Source organism: Natrix helvetica (genome assembly GCF_964273705.1).
Source record: "Natrix helvetica genome assembly, chromosome: 7".
In the NCBI taxonomy this organism is placed as follows: Eukaryota; Metazoa; Chordata; class Lepidosauria; order Squamata; family Natricidae; genus Natrix; species Natrix helvetica.
Window position 1 is genome coordinate 54,838,798 of NC_138558.1, and position 21,084 is coordinate 54,859,881.

General features: G+C 46.2%; 1 protein-coding gene across 1 annotated transcript in view; it reads right to left on the reverse strand.

Annotated features, from left to right (window-relative positions):
• Positions 1-4,923: 4,923 nt before the first annotated feature.
• Positions 4,924-21,084, reverse strand: part of LOC309395454 (gamma-aminobutyric acid receptor subunit alpha-4-like) — a gene marked incomplete at both ends in the record, with an annotated part of 32,881 nt that continues 16,720 nt past the window's right edge. The window contains 2 exons of the mRNA XM_081959716.1: positions 4,924-4,935; positions 5,027-5,286. Of these exons, the coding sequence (XP_081815842.1) occupies positions 4,924-4,935; positions 5,027-5,286 (272 nt within the window). The remainder of the gene's footprint in view (positions 4,936-5,026; positions 5,287-21,084) is intronic.

A 21,084-nucleotide genomic window follows, 5' to 3' on the forward strand; every position in this document is an offset into this window, starting at 1 on the left:
ATGCGATCCCGCAGGTAACTAGGTCCTGTGCCATGGAGCGCTTTGAAGATGGTGATCAACACCTTGAAATGCACCCGATAGACCACAGGGAGCCAGTGCAGCTCACGCAGGAGAGGTGTTATATGGGAGTATCTGGTACTCCCCATAATCACCCGCGCGGCCGCATTCTGGACCAGCTGTAGTCTTCGGGTGCATCTCAAGGGAAGCCCCATGTAGAGAGCATTGCAGTAGTCTAGGCGGGACGTCACCAGCGCGTGAGTGACTGTGCGAAGGGCATCCCGGTCCAATAGGGAGTGCATTTGGCGCACCAGGCGAACCTGGTGGAACGCCCCCCTCGCCACGTCTGCCACATGGTCATCCATGGACAGCCGGGCATCCAGGAGGACGCCCAAATTGCGCGCCCGCTCCATGGGGGCCAGTTGCTCGCCCCCAATGGCCAGGGATTGGATCAGCTGGTTGAACCGGGGGGGCCGGAAGCCACAGCCACTCTGTCTTGGAGGGGTTGAGCTTGAGTCTGTTGTCACCCATCCAGACCCGTACGGCTTCCAAACACCGGGACATCATTTCGACGGCCTCGTTGGGGTGGTTCGGGGTGGAGATGTACAGCTGCGTATCATCAGCGTACAGATGATATCCCACCCCAAAACCACGAATGATCTCACCCAGCGGCTTCATATATGTGTTGAACAGGAGAGGCGAGAGGACCGACCCCTGCGGCAACCCACAAGTGAGGGGCCTCAGGGTCGACCTCTGCTCCCCTGCCAACACGCGTTGCGTCCGGTCAGAGAGGTAGGAGCAGAACCACCATAAAACGGTGCCCCTTACCCCCAGCCCCTCCAGCCGGTGCAGTAGGATACCATGGTCGATGGTATCAAAAGCCGCTGAGAGATCTAATAGGACCAGGATAGAGGAACAACCCCTATCCCTGGCCCTCCAGAGATCATCTACCAACGCGACCAAGGCCGTCTCTGTGCTGTGCCCGGGTCGGAAGCCGGACTGGCGCGGGTCTAGATAATCATTTTCCTCCAGGTGACGTGGGAACTGTTGGGCCACCACACTCTCTACAACCTTCGCTAAAAAGGGAAAGTTGGAGACAGGACGATAATTGGCTAGCTCCGTTGGGTCCAGGGAAGGCTTCTTGAGTAAGGGTCTCACAACCGCCTCTTTCAAGGCAGCTGGTAAGGACCCCTCGCCCAATGAAGCGTTCACTAGTCCCAAGAGCCAGTCTCGTGTAACCTCCCAGGATGCCAGTACAAGCCAGGAGGGACACGGGTCCAATGAACATGTGGTAGCTCGTAGTCGCCCACGCAACCTGTCCAAATCCTCGATGGCAACCGAGTCAAACTCCTCCCAGAATGGTCTCTCAAGACTCGCCTCGGGCGTCCCCCCTAGCCCACTGAAGGGGACCCATTCCCTCCGGATTTGAGCGATTTTATCCTGCAGATATTTCCCAAATTCCTCTGCCCTACCCTGTAAAGGGGCTTCCTGCGGCCTCTGCGACAGAAGGGAGCGGGTCACCCGAAACAGGGCGGCAGGACGATTATCTGCGGACGCAATAAGAGCGGCACAATGTCGACGTTTGGCCGCTCTTAATGCCACAAGGTATGTCCTTAAATAGGTTCGTACCTGTGTTCGGTCAAGTTCGGAACGGGAGGATCTCCATCGGCTCTCTAGGCGTCTCTTGTGGCGTTTCATCACCCTTAGCTCCTCGGAAAACCAAGGGGCCAGGGTGGTTCGTTGCTGCAGGAGAGGCTGCAAAGGCGCCACCCGGTCTAAGGCCCCGGCGGCAACATTATTCCATGCGGCTACCAGGTCCTCTGTCCGGGGGTGGGTCAGGTCTACAGGAGGTGGCCCAAGCTCCGTCTGGAACCTATCCAGTTCCATCAGGCGCCTGGGGCGGAACCATCTAGGACATTCCGGTTCCGCCTCCCCGCAGCGTGGGGTAGCACCAGGGAATTCAAGTCGGAGAAGTGAGTGGTCTGACCATGACAGGGGAGTAATAGCTAAGTCCCCTATTCCCAGATCACTCATCCACTGGCCAGAGACAAAAACAAGATCCAGCGTGTGGCCTCCCTCGTGCGTGGGACCCTAAATTAATTGAGTCAGGTCCATGGCTGTCATGGAAGCCATGAACTCCCGAACCACCTCTCATGCTTCTCCCATCGATGGCAGGTTGAAGTCCCCCATAACTAAAAGTTTGGGGGTCTCAACCGCCATCGCTGCGATCAGCTCGAGGAGTTCAGGCAGGGCCGCTGATGTATAGCGAGGAGCCAGGTATACAATCAGCAGGCCCAACTGTCTCCCTGGGCCCCATCTCATGACAAGAGACTCACACCCGGATATCTGTGGCACAGTGAACTCTCTCGGCTCCAGGTCTTCCCGGATAATCACCGCTACCCCGCCGCCCCTACCCTGGGCCCGTGGCTGGTGGAATGCTCGATAGCCTGGTGGGCACATTTCCACGAGGGGTACACCTCCCTCGTGGCCCAACCAGGTCTCCGTTATTCCTGCGAGGTCCGGCTCCCCCTCCAAAATCAGATCATTAATGAGGGGGGCCTTGTTGACAATGGACCTCGCATTGCATAACATCAGCCTCAGGCCCTGGCTCTGTAGATCCTGGCCACAAAGAGTGCGGGGGTTGGTACAAGCGACCGGGTGTGACCAACAGCCATGGTCTCCCAACCGACTGCAAGTTCTTAGTCTGTCCTCGCACCTCGCAGAGTGAATATTTTATGGTGCAAGTTATGGTGCAAGTTGTTTGCTTTAGATTTCTCTCTACAGATGAGGAACAATAAAGGAAACTGCTAAAGGAGACTGAGGGCCTTAGCATGCATACTTAAGGAAATTCCTTCATTCTTTCCTCTGCTAGAGACAGATAAACATCTTGCATGGAGAACTCAACTGCTGTACCTGACAAAGTAAATAGTATCTCCATACCAATTCTGATAAATGGCTGGAATTCACCCAAAATTTGGGAGTAGCTCCAGAGAAAAGCAGCAAAGGACTTTTGTTTTGAAAGGATACTATTTAGGAAAAAATACTGTATTTTTTGCACTATAAGACACACCCGACCATAAGATGAACATTAGCTTTAGGGGAATAAAATAAGAAAAAGAAATCTGCCTCTGCCTCCCAGTATCCATCCGGTATTCATCTGGTTAGCATCCTTGCAGCAAACAGCAAACAGCCTGATCAGCTTCAGCATGTTATCGCAGCCCCAGCACATGACTCATCAGGGCTCCGCTCCATTGTGCCCACTACTCAGCTGAGCTGCTGCCGCCAGCAGGAAATGCTAGAGCCTTTGCTGCTGAGTAGCTGATTGGCGGTTGGATCGGCCTCCCAGAATACCACCAATCAACTGTTGTAGGTGCCGGGGATTGCCACCGTCACCGCCTATCATCGCCAATCACCGCCATTTGCTGCCATTCGCCACCACTGCTGATTGCCACTGATTGCCACTGCCACTGTCATTTGCCACTGCCACCAATCATTGCCATTCACTGCCACCTATCCCCACCACTGTCACTTGGCGGCAGGGCTTGGCAGCAGCAGCAATCAATAGTGAACGTGGCAGTGATGATTGGTGGTAGCAGCAATTGGCGGCGGCGATAGGCAGCAGCGATCCCCGGTGCCTAAAATAGCTGATCAGCTGTATTCTCGGACGCCGATCCAACTGCCAATCAGCTGCATGGCAGCAAAGGCTTCAGCTGCATGGCAGCAAAGGCTTCAGCATTCCCCAGCAGCTGCAAATGTCAGCAGCGGTGACAATCCCCTTCCCCCCACCACAATATTCACTCTATAAGATGCACAGATATTTCCATCCACTTATTAGTTTAGCACTACTATCTTGTTTTTCCTATCATTCCAGGTAATTTCAGAATGTTTTCCAAACTATTTGATTTCTTTTAATGAAAATTAATTTATAAGTATAAATATTGTTCTAGACCAATTATAGCAGATCAGCACCATCTCATTTACTGAGCACGTGGAATGTATTTGTTCAAATCATTTCGTGCAATATATTATATGTTTCTATGTATTTTCTTAAGTATAGTTTTATTTCCTTTAATTCTTACAAGATTGGTTTTTCTGCAAAAGTGTAAAAGAACTAAAATTCGGCAGAAGAGATTTGAAACTCCAGCTTATGCTTTATGTGCCCAGCCATGCTGCTGTAAGTTATTTACCAAAGATGTCACAACTGGGTCCAGGTTTCTCCATTTTTAGTTCTGAATGAGGTTATCCCTCCTAGATAAAACTGATGCATAAATTGAAAATTGATCTGGAACATTAAACAGGCTCAAAGCATCTGTGGTCATATTATCTTGTGGATCAATTGTATTAGATCTTTCTCATGGTCATTCATGCCTTGGTCATCTTGCAGGTTGATTGATGCAATGTGCTTTATATGGATAGACTATTTCAAGTTTAGCTGGTCCAGAATGCAGCAGCATGAGAGATTCCTATATGGTTCTATGCAGTGGTGGGTTTCAATTTTTTTTAGAACCTATTCTATACTTGTGGCCTGTTTTGTGGGAGTGGCTTGGTGGTCATGTGGCCAGGTGGGAGTGGTTGTGTGACTGGGTGGGCATGGCCAACTTGGAAAATGTGGTGAAACACACTTAACAACGCTCTTGCTTAGCAACCAAAATTTTGGGCTCAATTGTGGTCATAAGTTCTCTTTCTTTTTCTTTCTTTCTTTTCTTCCTTCCATCTGTCTCGCTCTTTCTTTTATTACCCAGAATTCCTCTCACCAGGACTGCTGAACACTGACACCACAACTCTCTCCCATCTTTAACCAGGAAAGAGGTGAAAGTTGCTGTAAAGATCTCAAATAGACATGCAAGACTTTTCCAAGCCTTGTGAGGTCCTGACACTCTACAACATTCATGCCCTCAACAACTGTTCAGCTTGGTCCCTTATGTTTCAAATGTCCACCTAAGATAAAGCCACACCAAATGCTCAACTAATCTCTCCAAACATCTTTTAACATGCTATTAGGAGTCATTTTGCTAGCAATGGGTCTTACCGTGGATGTCTCCTCTGTACAAATTTCCTTCTGTACAGGTGCTGCTGAACACTCAGGGATGGATTTCACTCCCGTCCTTTTGGCTTTTTCTGTCTGAATGTTCGTAAAATAGTTGACAGCTGCAAATTCAATCAGTGCAGAGAATACAAAGGCAAAGCATATCGCTATGAACCAATCCATGGCTGTGGCATAGGAGACCTTAGGTAAGGAATGCCTGGCGCTGATGCTCAAGGTTGTCATGGTTAACACAGTCGTTATTCCTTGGGAATAAAAGAAATATAACAAATGTAATTGGTATCTTTATGAAATGAAGAAAAAATACCCAAAGCATAATTTTCCTTTAATTATGAGGAAAAACTGAATATAAAGTTGTGTGTGTTCATGTTGTGAATTAACATGAACTATGAAGTTGTGGGTGCTCCATCAGTAGAGATTTTAAAGAAGAGATTGAACAGCCATTGTCCAGAATGGTATACCATCTCCTGCTTGTGCAGAGTTCTAGGGTTGGACTAGAAGACTGTTAGGAATATAAGCTAACAGTTGGGTTAGCAATATATAAATATACTGTAGCTTTAAGTATTACTGTAATGTGATTGGTTGCTGTTACCTCAAGCAGCCATAAGAGGGAGCCAGAATGACTGTTAACTCTCTGTTTGTTAGACGCTGATCGGTGTATTGTGAGGTACTGTGTTTTTGCTACTGTAAGTGCTAAACTGATGATTTGGTACTGGACTGTGTTCGAGGGATCATTCCTTAACTGAGAACATTGATAACTGACTGACTGAACCGTGTATGACTTCGACTGTAATTTGAACTCTGAATACGTCTATATTTCCACATAGTAAACTACTATATTTTATACTATTCGGTGTCCCTGTATGCTGGTTAGTGCGTGTTCTTGCATACCACTCTCATTACACTTCTCTGCACACTCGCTCTCCTAACGGGGAGCTTACTTACTTAACAAAGACCTCCAAGATCCCTTCCAATTCTGTTGTTCTGAATGTTATTTTCCATGAAGAGGGTCTTTGAACAAAGCAAGTGGCAATACAAACTTGACCTTGGCTGATCTTGGAAAAGCTAAGCAGGGTCAGGCTTACTTGGCTGGGAAACCCCCTATTGTGGCCTGTTGGCCACCAACTCCTTCGGCAGTCAAATCAGATGAGGAGGCGATGTGGGAGTCAGGGCCAAATCAAGGCAATCTGAGAACTCCGAGGGGGAAGAGGGAATGGAATTGTCAGAGAGTCAGAGGCGGAGCCTGGGCTGTCCATCAGCCCTCAGGTGGAGAGTCAATAGCTCCCAGGTCTGGAGGTGGCTGATGAGGCAGTGGATGTGCAGAAGGCAGAGGAGTGCAGTGGAAATCTATGCGCCAGTCCTTGGGATGGAAGAACCACCACTGCTAGCAAAGCCCATCCTAGCTCTGGAGATAAAAGGCAGAGGGCGGAGATGAATATGTGTGACAGACAAATATTCATCTCCCTGCCGGTAAGCCACTGATAGTCTGCACTTCCGAATCATGTCTGGAAATTATCAAAATTCTTCTTGGAATCTGCAGCGCCTTCTGAACATGTGTGTGTGTGTGTCTGTGTGTGCGCGCGCGCGCATGCTGCTGGAAGAAAGTGAGCGCACCTTCCAGGATTTCCTTTGCAAGTGTGGGAAGAAAGAGAGACTGCTGGTGTTGGGGCAGTTCAGGGGGAAAGGGAGCGAGTGTCACTTTCCACAGGAATTAGAGGCTTCGTAGCCTACTATGTGCTCCTAATAAAGGAAATATTTTGTTAACTACAAAGGGCTTGTCGTGTTTTGGAGCTGGGACAGAACATCCCCATGGTTTCCCAGGACTATAGGATATACTGAGAAGTTTAAAAAAAATTCTTATAGAGGGCAATGCCAACCACTTCTGCACTGGTGGAAAGAAAACACATGGATTTGTTAATGTAGCCCAACTTGGAGACTTCACCTACTTTTTAAATTAAAGAAGCAAACGTATATTTGAAAGTTTTATTTAAAAAGCATCAAGGCCAATTAATTCCCCATTTAATTGGTGTAAGACAATGAAACTGCGGTGTCTCAGAGTATACAGTAATGCTTTTACAGTTTCTAGGGGAAAATAATAGTGATTTTAATGTACTCTATAGTGCACCTTTTTGAGTTCTATGATTTTACATATCAGGATATAGTAAAAAATCATCTGCTCCTTAGCAGTTATTAAAAGTAGGGAAACACAATCTCAGATGAACAACAACACATGGCATATTGCACCAGGTCATCATTTATTTTACCAAAGATAGCCAAAATGGAGAACTCATGTGTGAAAAAACAAACACACCTTATGATTCAATAGCTTGTAGAACTACCTTCAGCAACAATAACTTGAAGTAATTGTTTTCGATGTGAAATTATCAGTCTCTCATATTGTTGTGAAGGAATTTTGGCCCATCCTTCTTTATGACATTCCTTTTGTTCATTGAGGCCTGTGAACATTTGTTTATGCATAGTTCTCTTGAGGTCCTATCACAGCATTTCAATTGGGTTTAGGTCTGAACTTTGACTGGGCCATTGCAACACCTTAATTCTTTTGTTCTTCAGGCAATCTATTGTAAGTTTGCTGGTGTGCTTGGGATCACTGTTCTGTTGCATGACCCAATGTTGGCCAAGCTTTAGCTGTCACATAGATGGCCTCATACCTTTAGTATACAGAGAAGTTCATGGTTGATTCAATGACTACAAGGTACCCAAATCCTGTGGCTGCAAATTAAATCCAACTCTTCAACTCTCCACTATCGTGCTTGATGGTTGGTATGAGAGGTTTGTGCCGATATTCTCTGTTTGGTTTTTACCAAACATGCCTCTGTGCATTATGGCTAAACATCCCTATTTTGGTCTTGTCAGTCCAAAGAAAAGTGTTTCAGAAATCTTGTAATTTGTTCATGTCAGTTTATAAGGGTTCATCAATTGAAATAGACATGATAACAGATCACCCAATGGGGACTGTTTGGTGACCCAGATGGCTCGGAGCCTGGGCGTGGCTTAGGTTCACTGATCTCTCTCTCTCTCTCTCTCTCTCTGTGTGTGTGTGTGTGTGTATTTATTCTGTGCTTCTGAGTTCTGGCTGTTCTGGCCTCTGCTGCATGGGTATTGTATAAATGCATCATACTTTATATTACAAGTTTCTTTTATACATTGCTGCAAACTCTAATGGTTCAGATGCAAATTTGCAAATGTAAGCCTGGCTGCCATGTTCTTTTTAAACAAAAAAGAGGTTTTCTCCTAGCAATCCTTCCAAACAAACCATATGTCAGGCCTGCAGTCATATTCCTTTCTGGATCTTTGGCCAGCCACACTCTCTCTTATTTTACAATGTTGGTTCATTAGTGGGAAATTGGGAGGGGGGAATAGTAAGGAGTAGAATGTCATGTTGTCCAAATAAAATTCCTTTCTAGACTCCAAGGTGATCTTTTGTCTCTGCACCTCTACATCTGACTGGAATTGGATGAGTGGAACTGTCAGCATGGCAGTGGAAGATTGGACCATGTGATGGACTTGTGGGTGTGGGGGCAAGATCATGAACTTTCAACTAGGTGGGGAAAACCAGGAAGCTTTCAGATTCGGGTTTTCAGAGATGTGCCAATATGACTCTCTTAATAAATTGGAACTTTGAGGAATACTTTGCCTTGGACTCTGATTTACTTTTGGATGTTATTTAGAACTCTGACATTAACCTGAATCTCCATTAAAATATTTCATCAGCTATCCCAAGCTTGGGAAGCTGTTAGGGGTAATGAATCCCAGTTCTGACCCAACCCTGGGCAGTACAAAATTTCAGTGAAGATGGAGGAAGAAAAGAAAGCAGCAGAGAAGGCCACAGATGACGGATCGCCTATATTTATCAAGCATATTTATGAGCCTTCTAGGGAGGTAGTCGAGGCTGCAGAAGCTAAAGAAAGGGAGTGTCAGCTGAGGGCCCGACGAAAGGAACCGACCCCAAGACCTCGGGATTTATGATCTCTAAGGAATTTCTGCTGGAAAGAGAGAGGGGTGCCAGGGAAACTCTGACACATGACTGGAGGATGGTCAGCAGATCTGATGAATGGAGATCCCAGCCACCCTCATGCAGTCATTCTCTGACGGGCCTCCCAGACCAATTCGGATGGCTAAACGTGAGTGGAATCAACCCCCTACTTCCCTGAGGACCACCTAAGTGGCTCCTGGCCCAGCCCACATTCTCCTTCCCTAGCAAAGAATCTGTGACGCAATGGAGTGGAGATCTTGGTTCCTTCCACACAGTGACTAGCGACCCCTTGCTGCTGGAGTAAAGCCAACATCAGCCATATCAGCACTCCTCCCTCCTGGAGTGCAGACAGGCCATCCACCGAATTGGGGAATTCAATCCAGCCAGCAGAAAGGGGCCTGGGGCACATCTCCCCTTCCCCAGCTACCAATGGTTGGCCTGCAGCCTGTGAATCAAGCACCACTGAGGTGGGCTTTCTTCCCGGGTCACGGATGGGCCCAATACCAAAGGATGCCTGCCCCTCCTCAGCAGATGATGCCATTTCAGATAACTGGGCCTGGGCAGAGCCAGGGACCGGGGGTCCCACCAGTTCCAGTCCCCCCCAGCAATGCCTCAACAGGTTTTTGCCCTACCTCTGCCGATGGGTGTGACTCAACAAGGGGGCTTACCACCCTAAGCAGCCAGCCAACGGACTGCTCCAATTCAACCACCAGCCCTGCCACTCCCACGCCCCCAAGGTTTTGGGCAACGTTTGATGGGACCCCAGAGAAGCTGGCTTATTTCCTGAATTGAGTCTGGGTGAGTCTGCATTGATCAAGTTGGGGCACAATACCCTTCTGACAGAGAGTTGATTCAATAAATAGCCGAGGGGATGAATGAAGGGGAGGCTGCCCATTGGACAACAGAGCTCAATGAGGAGGAGGTTCCTGAGCTAGAAGATGCAACCAGGTTCATCCAACTAATGCACTCCTGATTTAGCAATGTGGCCCAACATGTGGAAGCAGAAGAGCAGATCCAGAGATTGCGACAGGCTGGTCATCCCATGAAGGAGTTAGTTTGGGAGTTCCGGAGAATAGCTGGAAGACTAAGATACTGGCCAGAAAAACTCTTGGTCTACATGTTCAAAAATGCCTGTTATGTGGACTATCAGCAAGACAACTGTCAGACTTGCTACCCTTCGCCAAAGTGGCGTACAACAATGCAGTCCACAGCAGCACTGGATTAACTCCTTTCCAGATTACTAGTGGCATGGAATTTGTTCCCATGCCTGAGCTGCCTAAAGAACCTCCCTCCTCCATGTCTCTGACTGAATGGATGGACACCCTAAAGAAAGGGAAAATACAAAGAAAGCTCTAGTGGGCGTGGCAGAAGCCTACAAGAAGCAAGCTGATAAACACCACTTGCTCCAACCCCCCTTTTGTGTGGAGGACAAAGTTTTTGTATATACAAAATACATAAGATTAAGAATGCCTATCAAGAAATTGGGCCCAAAATTTCTAGGTCCATTCCCAATAGTGAAGATAATTAACCCAGTTGCAGTTCACCTCAGTCTACCCAGAGTTCTAGGGAAGATTTACCCAGTATGTCATTGTAGCTTGTTGAAGCCAGCAATTGGGTCCAGGATAAGACCGTCCACCCAAGCTCCCCCTCCTCCTGTAGTGTTAGAAGGGGAAACACATTATGAGGTGAAAAAATCTTAGACTCCAGGCTGTATAGGGTTTGCTTACAGTATTTAGTGCATTGGAAGGGGTACCCTTTGTCTGAAGCTACTTGGGTGAAAAGCTGGAACCTAAAAGCAGATAGGTTAGTAAAACAATTCCATGACAAGTTCCCCAATAAGCCAAAAGGTCCAAAGCCAGAGGTGGTTAATTCTGTTATGTTAATCCCTACATTAATCTCTTTCAGGAACCGTATCACTTTTGAGGAGAGGCCGCCTGTCAGGCCTGCAATCATATTCCTTTCTGGATCTTTGGCCTGCCACATTCTCTCTTATTTTCCTATGCTGGTTCATTAGTGGGGAATTGGGAGGGGGAATAGTAAGGAGTAGAATGTGATGTTGTCAAAATAAAATTCCTTTCTAGAATTCGAGGTCATCCTTTCTCTCTACACCTCTGCACCTGACCGGAACCTGACCCATGCATTCGAGCACCCCCCTCCCCGCATGCACCCCACCTCCCGTGCATGAGTGGCAGAGACCCAAAAACCAGCAGAGCTGAGCTGGGGCGACAGCTCACATGCCCACAGAGAGAGCTCTGCGTGCCATGTGTGGCACACATGCCATAGGTTCATCATCACAGCTGTAGAGTCTGAGATGTAACTTTTGGGGGTTTTGCAATTTCTCTGAGCATTGCTTGGTCTGATCTTCAGGTGAATTTGCTGTGGTGCCCATTCCTAAGAAGATTGGAAGCTGACTTGAATATTTTCCACTTATGAATAATCTTCCTCACTGTAGAATTATGGATTTTAAATTGTTTGGAGATGGCCGCATAACCTTTCCCAAATTGATGGATGGCAATAATTGCTTCTCTAAGATCAATGCTGATCTTGCCTCTTTGGCATAATCTTAGGGTCTAGACTCTAGGGCAACAGTGCAGCCATCTCAGCACAGCCAGCAGTGTGGGCAGCTAGCCATTGCCAAGTCGCTCTGCCCACTCACTCCAAGTCATCACAGGACAACTCAACATGGCCAATGTGCCACAGAGACAACTCACTGCAAGCAGCTGGAGAGAGAGACGGATGGGCAAGCAAGTGCGTGGGCAGAGCACAGAGCAGCAGCAATGGTTGGAGGCTTTCCATTTTCACACACCTCACCGCCACTGCCGATATGGGCCATTTGGCAGCAGTGGTGATTGGGCCATTCTAAGGTGGCTGTTGTGGGTGGGGTGGGAAGTAGGGAGATGGCACATTAACAGATTAACAGATTTGGAAGGGACATTATAGGTCATCTAGTTTTACCCCACCCCCACTCAAGCAGGAGACCCTACACCATTTCTGACAAATGGCAGTCCAATATCTTCTTGAAAGACTCAAGTGATGAAGCCCTCACAGCTTCCGAAGGCAACCTGTTCTATTGATTGATTGTTTTCACTGTCAGAAAATTTCTCCTTATTTCCAGGTTGAATCTCTCCTTGATCAATTTCCATCCATTATTCCTTGTCCGGCCTTCAGGTGCTTTGGAAAATAGCTTGACCCGCTTCTTTCTGTGGCAGCCTCTCAAATATTGGAACACTGCTATCATGTCTCCCCTGGTCCTTCTCTTCACTAGAGTAGCTATGCCCAGTTCCTGTAACTGTTTTTCATATGTTTTAGTCTCCAGTTCCCTAATCATGCTGATTCTCTGCACTTTTTCTAAAGCCTCAACATCTTTTTTATAGTGTGGTGACCAAAACTGGATGCAGTACTCTAGGTGTGTTTATAGAGTGGTATTAGTACCTCACTTGATCTTGATTGTATTCCTATATTAATGCAATTTAGGATTGCATTGGCTTTTTTGGCTGCCATGGCACACTGCTGGCTCATATTTAGCTGGTTGTCCAGTAAGACTCCAAGATCCCTCTGACAGTTACTGCTATTAAGCCTAGTTTCAACCAGTTTATATGTATACTTTTGGGTTTTTTTACCCAAGTGTAGGACTTTACTTTTCTCTACATTGAATTTCATTTTGTTAGACAGGGCCCAGTGTTCATGTCTGTCAAGATCCATCAAGATCCATCTGGATGGAACTAACTGGATGTTAGCTATTCCTGCCACCTTAGTATCATCTGCAAATTTGGTAAGTTCCCCTTCTAATCCCTGATGTAAGTCATTTATGAAGATATTGAAGAGTACTGTGCCTAAGATGGAACTTTGTGGTACCCCACTGCTTACTTCTCTCCATGTAGACTTGGACACATTCAGGATTTCTCATTGAGTACTGTTTGTCAGCCATTAGGGAATCCATCTGGTGGTGAAGCTATCTATCCCACTTTTTTCTAGCTTACAAAATAGGCTGTGGTCTACTTTGTTGAATGCCTTGCTGAAGTCTAAGTATATTATGTCTGCAGTATTTCACTGGTCTACTAATTTAGTCACTATGCTGAAGAATAAAATAAGATTGGTTTGGCATGATCTGCTTTTAACAAACCTGTGCTGGCTGCTAGTTATTACTTTACTCATTTCTAGGTGTTGGCAGATTTTTATTATCTTTTCCAGCATCTTCCCGGGTATTGATGTTAGGCTGATTGGTCTGTAGTTTCCTGGGTCTGTTTCATTGGTGGGTTTCTATTTTTTTACTATGGGCCAAACTGGGAGCAACCCACCTCTGGTCTGTTTTTTCCCCTTTTTTGAAGACAGGAACCACATCAGCTCTTTTCCAGTCCTCTGGTAGTTCCCCGATGTTCCAGGATTTTTGAAAGACGTGGTGCAGTGGTTCAGAGATGACATCTGCTAGTTCCTTTAGAACTCTTGGATGTAATCCATCAAGTCCTGGTGATTTGTAGTCATCAAGATCAGACAGGTGTTCTCTTACTGGTTTTTTTGCTTATTTTAATGTTTATTTCCAGTCTGTGTTTTACAATTATGTTTGTGGTAGGTTGGGCTATGGTTTCTTTTTGCATGAAGACCGATGCAAAGAATGAGTTAAGCAGCTCTGCTTTCTCTCTTTTGCCTGTTACTTCCTTGCTGTCTTCTCTATTTAGTGGACAGACTGTTTCCTTGATTTTTTTTCTTGTTGTTTCTATGTTGGAAGAAACTTTTTTTTATTATCTTTGACTTTTGGTGCAAGTACTTTTTCATTCTGAGCCTTTGCTTTCCTGACTTCGTCTTTGCAGATTTGGGCTATCTCCTGATATCCTGCCTTAGTTATGTACAGGTTTTTGTACTTGTCCTTTTTTTCTTTCATTCTGTCAGAAAGATCTTTGTGCAGCCATGCTGGTTTCTTCTTGGATTTGTTATTTTTCTTTCTCGGCAGTATTGTGCTTGTGGGCTTTCATGATCATATTTTTCAGAGTTTCCCAAGATTTTGAGTTGTTTTCTCCTTTAGGATTTTCATCCAAGGAATCTTTCCCAAGTTCTCTCTGAGTTTGTTAGAATCAGCTCTTTTAAAATCTAAGACTCTGGTGTCACTATGTTCAATTGCTTGTGTTTGTGTTATGTTGAATTCTAGTATGACATGGTCACTCTCACATAAGGTTCCTGCAGTTTCAACTCCCTCTATCACTTCTTCTCTGTTTGTAAATATTAAGTCCAGTATGGCTGTCCCTCTAGTTCCCTCTTCCACCTTTTGGACAACAAAGTTGTCAGCTAGGTTAGTTAGGAACCTATTTGGTTTCTCATTTGGTGCAGAATTAGTTTTCCGATTGATATCAAGATAATTGAAGTTCCCCATTACTATTGTAGTGTGTTTCCTACATATGTTTGTTAGTTGGTTGGCAAAAAGGAAATATATTTTTTATGCTTTGTTGGGCAGCCTATAGGATACACCTATGGCCATGTCATTCTTTTTTTCTTTTATGTTGGTCCATATGCATTCTAGGAGGTTTTTGCCTTAGGTTTCATGCAATTATGTAGCAATATAGTGGTCCTTTACAATTCCTCCTCCTCTTTTATGGGGTCTGGTTTTTTTTGAAGAGTTTGTAGCCTTCTATCAGTATTTTGCAGTCGTGGGTTTTGTCCCACCAAGTTTCTGTTATTCCAACTATGTCATATCTACCTTCGCGTATTAATAATTCAAGTTCTCCCTGTTTGTTCCCCAGACTTTGTGTATTTTTATATAGGCACTTGAGATCATTATGCCTGACTCTGGGTATGCTTCCTATGTCTCCTATTTAGTGTTTGAGTTTGTCATCCTTCCCATCCCGCCTTACTTCATTATTTGCCTTGCTTTCTAGGGTTTTTTGCTTGGAATTAGGTCCTTGAGATCCTAAAGACTGGTCACCCTCCCCCCTCAATTTTAGTTTAAAACCCTCCTGATAAGTTGAGCCAGTTGTTTTCCAAAACCTTCTTCCCAGTCTTTGTGACTTGTGCATCCTATTTCACACCCTTTGCCACCACCACGCTGAATTCACTTGCTCAAGTTCAGTGCTTCGGTGGTGGTGCGTGTGAAAAGGAGACACAATGCTCTCTACTCCCTCCCTGACACCACCTCTTCCCACTGCCATCATCCCCAAGTGGCCTGAACACCATTGCAGCTGCCAAACAGCAGCAGTGGCAGGAGAGGGGCTGTGAAAATGGGAAACTCCTGGCTGCCATTGCCATCACTCTGTATTTTGCCCACCTACTCATCCACCCACCCGTCTCTTCCTCCAGCTGCCTGGGGTGAGTTGACCACATACTAAATTGGCTGTGTTGAGTTGTCCTGCGATGACTTGAGGGTGATGTGTTAGCAGAGGCGACTTGGTGGTAATAAGCTGGCCATGCCAAGATGGCTGAGCCAAAAGGGCCACATCTAGTTTTCTCATTCTATTTACATTAACACACAACTCAGTGCTGGAGACCAGCAAACTTCTAAAACTTCAGCTTTTATAAATGTAGTCATACTTGCTGATGATCAATTGATTAAGGGCACTTGATTAGCAGCATCTGGCTGCTTCTTAGACTCTTCATACCTTGGAAGCAGCAAAGGTGTACTTAGTTTTTAACACATGACTTCTCCCTTTTGGCTTTCTTTTTATAAAATAAATGATGAAGGTTATCAGATAAAAGAATAACAGAGTTGGAAGGGACCTTGGAGGTCTTGACCCCACTACTCAAGCAGGAGATGCTATAGATTCCAGACAAATGGCTAGCCAATCTCTTCTTAAAAGCCTCCAATGATGGAGCATCCATAACTTCTGAAAGCAAGCTGTTCCACTGGTTAATTGTTCTCACTGATTTTTTTGCCTAAATATAAAACCTTAATTTTCATTTTGTTAGACAAGATCTGGAATGTTGGTTATTCTTGATGTTATCTGAAAATGTAATGAGTTTCCCTTCTATTCCCTCATCTAAATCATTTATGAAGATGTTGAAGAGTATTGGACTATGTTGTCTATCTACAGTTGAATTTACTTACTTTTAAGAACAACTAAGGACTGGATGATTTTTACTATGTTCTTGTCAACCCTGGAGCCATCTTTGAACATCTTCAGGGTTGGCACAGCCAGGCTGGATGGAGCTGTGGGAAAAGAGGGGGGAGTAGAGATAGCTGGGGAAATATGTAGCCAAAATAATGTTCTTTCTTCTAGGAATCAAGGACACTCTCACCAGCACCTGCGGGGGGGTGGGGGCGTGGATGGGAGACATCCCGGATGGGGAGAGAGACTTGATTGGAGCATATGGTCATGGTGTGTAATGGGGGAGGGGGAGAACTTTGGGTTTTGAACTTGGTGGGGAAAACCCCAGAGTCAGTTTTTCACCAGCTCTGCCAATATGACATGCCTAATAAATCTATATTTTGAGGAACCCTGCTTTGGAGTTTTGATTTCATCTGGACTGTTAGTTGGTGGTCCTGATAAGTAAAACTATTAAAACTCAGACAGCGGACAAGGGAAATGCTATGGACATAGTACACTTGGATTTCAGTAAGGCATTTGACAAAGTAGACTACAACCAATTTCTTGGTAAGCTAAAAAAAAGATGAGAACTATGCCAAAGTCTCAACATATTGAACAAATCTTATACCAGCTCTCATTTCTCCTAAATGAAATGGCTATGTAGATATGTTCAATTAACATATTCATATTTTTCTTTCCATTGGTATCTTTTCCCTTAATTTCCCCTTAAGCCTACTTTTTGTTTCCTTTATTAGATTCCTCCAAAGGGATCATTTAATATGTCTTTCACTCTTGATTATTCTTTCACTACCTTATGATAAAGCTTTGTTTTAGAAAGCCAATTTCTCAGTAAGCTCTACCATTTTACCAAGTATCCAGATTTACCTTGTAGTTACTCATGCCTGGGCCTCATGCAGTTTATCTTTTGGACTTTGCAGTGTCCCCTGTAATGTCTTCTTTTAAATTGCAGTTGAATGTGTTTCACTTTAATATCCTGTCATTGATTTTTGTAACTGCTTTTCCAATTTACTATTTGCAAGGCAGAATGACAAAGTAGACGGTATCTTGTGAACTTTCTGGTACTAGATTCAAGGCTTGTGAGTGCAGGTTTTGTCTTGCCCTTGTCCTGTTTTGTTCTGCTCTACCTTATCCTACCTTATGCTACTCTACCCTATCCTATACTACCATATGTTACCTTACCTTACCACACAACCCAAGAGGATGGCAATGGAGAAAAGTACCCCATGACGAAGAGAAAAGGTTAATAAACTAAGAAAGAAGAGGAGGAGGAGAGGAGGAGGAGAAGGAGCAGACAGATAATAAGAGAAGGAAGATAGGAGAAGGGAAAAGGAGAGAAAAGTAAATGGGGGAAGGAGGAAAACACTTCCAAAACAGAGGTGCAGCAAGGGTGCAGCTTGCGAAAGGCCAAAAGGCTGAGAAGAGGCCAGCTTCCCCTCGGTCACATTAGTGACGCAATTAAGAAGTACTTTAAGACCCAGCTGAAAAGTGGCGCAGGATCAGCTAAGAAATGCCCAGTGACTGGCAGACCTGAGAGGCGTTTGACTCAGTTGAGAGGCAGCATGGCACAGTAGACCAGCTGAGAAGTAGATAGACCCAGAGTGACCTCCAGCAATGGAGGCAGAGGTGGCTAGAGACAAGAGAGCCCAGCAGCCTGGCCCAGAGCAGCAGCCAGCAGCCCACCAGCCCAGAAGCTCAGAATTGGCCCAGAGCGACAGTTTGCCAGCCCAACTCTACAATCCAGACTGACAGCCAAGGCAGAGCCAGCCAGAAATGAGTGTGGCAGTGACTGGTGTGTCAGACCAGCTAAGAGGAGGTGAGTTGAGTCGGAGATGGGCAAGGCGGATACAGGATTCCACTTGGGAAGGCAAATGAGGAGCTGAGTAGCAGGAGGCCAAAGTAGAGGTAGAGATGGATGGAGATGGGCAATGAGCGATGGCAACCAGAGGCCAGCTGGGTGGCGGAGCATCAGAAGACCAGCTACAGAACTAGAGCAACACATTGAGTCCAAGGACCTTGTAGAACCCCAGCAGTGGCCAGGCAGGCAAAGCGCAAGAAGGCAAGGAGGAAAACGATAAGTATGGAGCACTTCAAAACAGAGAGGATAGGGATAAAGAGGGCTAAGAACAAAGCATCTCCTCAAAAACAGCCTGACAATTCATGCAAAAGAACATGTGATCTTGCTGCTGCAAATTTCAAGTCCCTGTTCAGCATTCTTTCTTGGGGAGAAAGCAGCCCTTTATTTTATTAAGGAGCCCTATCCTTTGTTATGCTGAAGAATGACGAGATAACCACAGGACAAGGTGACAATAGTGAACGCTGTGACTGACAACCTCAAAGGAGAGGCAGCAGAATGGGTGACAGGCCTCCCTGACGAAGGAGCACCAGAATTGGGGAATATCAATGACTTCCTGGTGGAATTCAGGACCAGGTTTGAAGATGAGATCCAAGTCAGTGGAAAGCTGCATCAGAGATAAGACAAGGGAGCCAACTGGTGGCGGAGTTCATCTGGGAGTTTTGGAGAGTCGCAGGCAAGTTGAGGCACTGGCCAGAGTGGCTACTAGTTTACCAATTCAAAAATGACTTGAATTCAGAGCTGTTCCACACCTGCCTGTCCTGGGGAGTACCTGACTGGATCCACGACAGGTACCGGAAGGCAACAGTGATAGATCTAGATATGAGAGAATACAAGAACCATGGTGACCCAGAGCCAAAGCTGAAGAGGAAGCAAGAACAGTGCCTACTGGGATGGAGGTTGGGGTCTGCCCTGATGGCCACCTCCCTGGCCGCCCTGGCTCACAGGGCCATCTTTGTGCTTATGGTGTGGCCATCAGGGCCATAAAGTGGCTGAGTGCCTGATACTTGCTCTGCCACCAGTGGTGGTGGTGGTGGGGCTACTCCCACCAGGCCAAAGAAGCTGCAATGAAAGGGGTGAGATAAACCTACTGTGGCATGCCAGGTCATAGAGGTATCCTCCCCTAGCAGTGAGGGAGAGGGAACTCTGGTTGAGGAGGACCAGCAGCCAATCCCCTACAAGAGTGAGGGTGAAGGGGAAAGTGACCCAATGGTGTGGAACCATCTGGCCCTTTTCAAGATTATAGCATTGAAGCCCAGGGAGAAATGGAGGCACTCATAGACTCAGGCTGTACCTGGTGTTTAATGAGCATGTCAACAGTGCTGAAACTAGGAACACAAGTGAGAAAGCTGCCCCAATCCATGAGATTCAAGCAGGTGGATGGCTCATTGATGGGGGCTCCCCTGTGACTCACCTGACAGAGCCCATGTGGCTAGAGACAGGCCAGAATCAAGAGACCATCTAATTTGTGATAGCACCGAAGATGACACAGACGGTAATACTGGGGCTATTCTGGTTAGGTAAGTGGGTCCCTACCATATGGTGACAAACGGGAGAGAAAAAGATGAACCTGGGGCTCTCTCCTCCAATGAGAGTCATTTGGAGAAGAAGCAGAAGAGCAGCGAGCAAAGGGGGAGGACACCAAATGTTTGAAGATTGCCTTGGAGCAGCCACCAGGATCTCTGCTCATTCCTATAAAGTAGAAGGAGGTTTTCAGTGATAAGGAATATGATGTCCTACCTCCCCACTGCCCTACTGACTGTGCTATTGAAATCCTTCTGGGAGTAAAGACACTGCTGAGGGATAAGAGGTGCATGGGGCCAGCCAGGAAGCAGGAAAGTACCACTTATGGGTAAGAGAGGGGCTGCGCTGGCTTGTCCTCAGTGGCGGGATGGGGAGTGCTTCATTCCAGCCAGAGTTGAAGCTCTTCCGCCTGCTGGCCCCCCAAGCCAAGCCCTGGGAATGCTGACACCACTTACCTCTGAAGTGCTAGGATCCCCGAAAGGCAAGGCACAGCCAATGTATGCACACTGTACAGCTGGTCTTTACACCCGCTTGTGTGCCAGAAACCGGAAGACCAGGTGGCCAGCGAGCATTTGCATGCTGGAAACCAGAAGATAATTTGCTTTTCCGGTTACTGGCACGTGCACGTGCATGCGTGCAAGCTCCCGTTTCGGCACTCGATGCCGAAAAGGTTTGCAAACACTGTGATAGGATCAACTCAAGGGCTTAGTTCTAGATGCCACCTGAGTATGAATGGGGCCAATGCAATGATAGAGCAATACTTCAAATGCTATGTCAACTACCAGCAATCTAACTGGACAGACCTCCTGCAGTTTTGCTGAAGTTGTGTACAATAATGCTGTACATAGCAGCACAGGGCTTGCCCCATTCAAAGTAACTACAGGGGTGGAATTTGTACCTATGCCAGAATACCCTTGGGAACCCCCTTTCTCAGTGAACTTGACTGAGTGGGTGAGTTATTTGCAAAATGCATAGGGAAATGTAAAACAAGCGCTGGCTAAGGTGATGGAGACTCAGAAAGTGCAGGCAGACAGTAGACAGTCACCCTGAAACTGTTTCACAGAGGAGAGAAAGTGTATTTATCTACAAAGTATCTGAAATTGAAGCTGCCCTGCTGAAAGCTGGATCCAAAGTTTGTAGGGCCTTTTCCCATCATAAACCCTGTTACAGTAGAGTTGAAAATGCCATGTCTACTGGGAAAAGTGCACCCCGTGTTCCACTACAGTTTGCTTAAGTCGGTGGTGGGGTCAGCACTAAGGCTAGTAGCCAGGGTAGCTCCAGGTCCAATTGTAGTGGAAGGGGAGACACACTATGAGGTTAAAAGGATCCTGGATTCTAGGCTATACAAGGGGAAACTCCAATACCTGGTCCAGTGGAAAGGATACCCAATGTCAGAAGCTGTGAAAGTACAGAATATGAAGGCAGATTAATTGATAAGGAAGCTTCATCCCAGAAACCAAAAGGGCTTCCCTAGAGACCTAGGGAACCCCCTGGCTTTATTAATGTGTGTGTGTGTGTGCTTGATGTTTTCCAGGTGCTTCTCACTTTCTAAGGGGATCCGATTGTCAACTTCAAAATGGAACTAGGCTGCCACAGCTATCTTTTCATTCCTTAGTTTGCCACACAGTATGGGAGAGGCTTT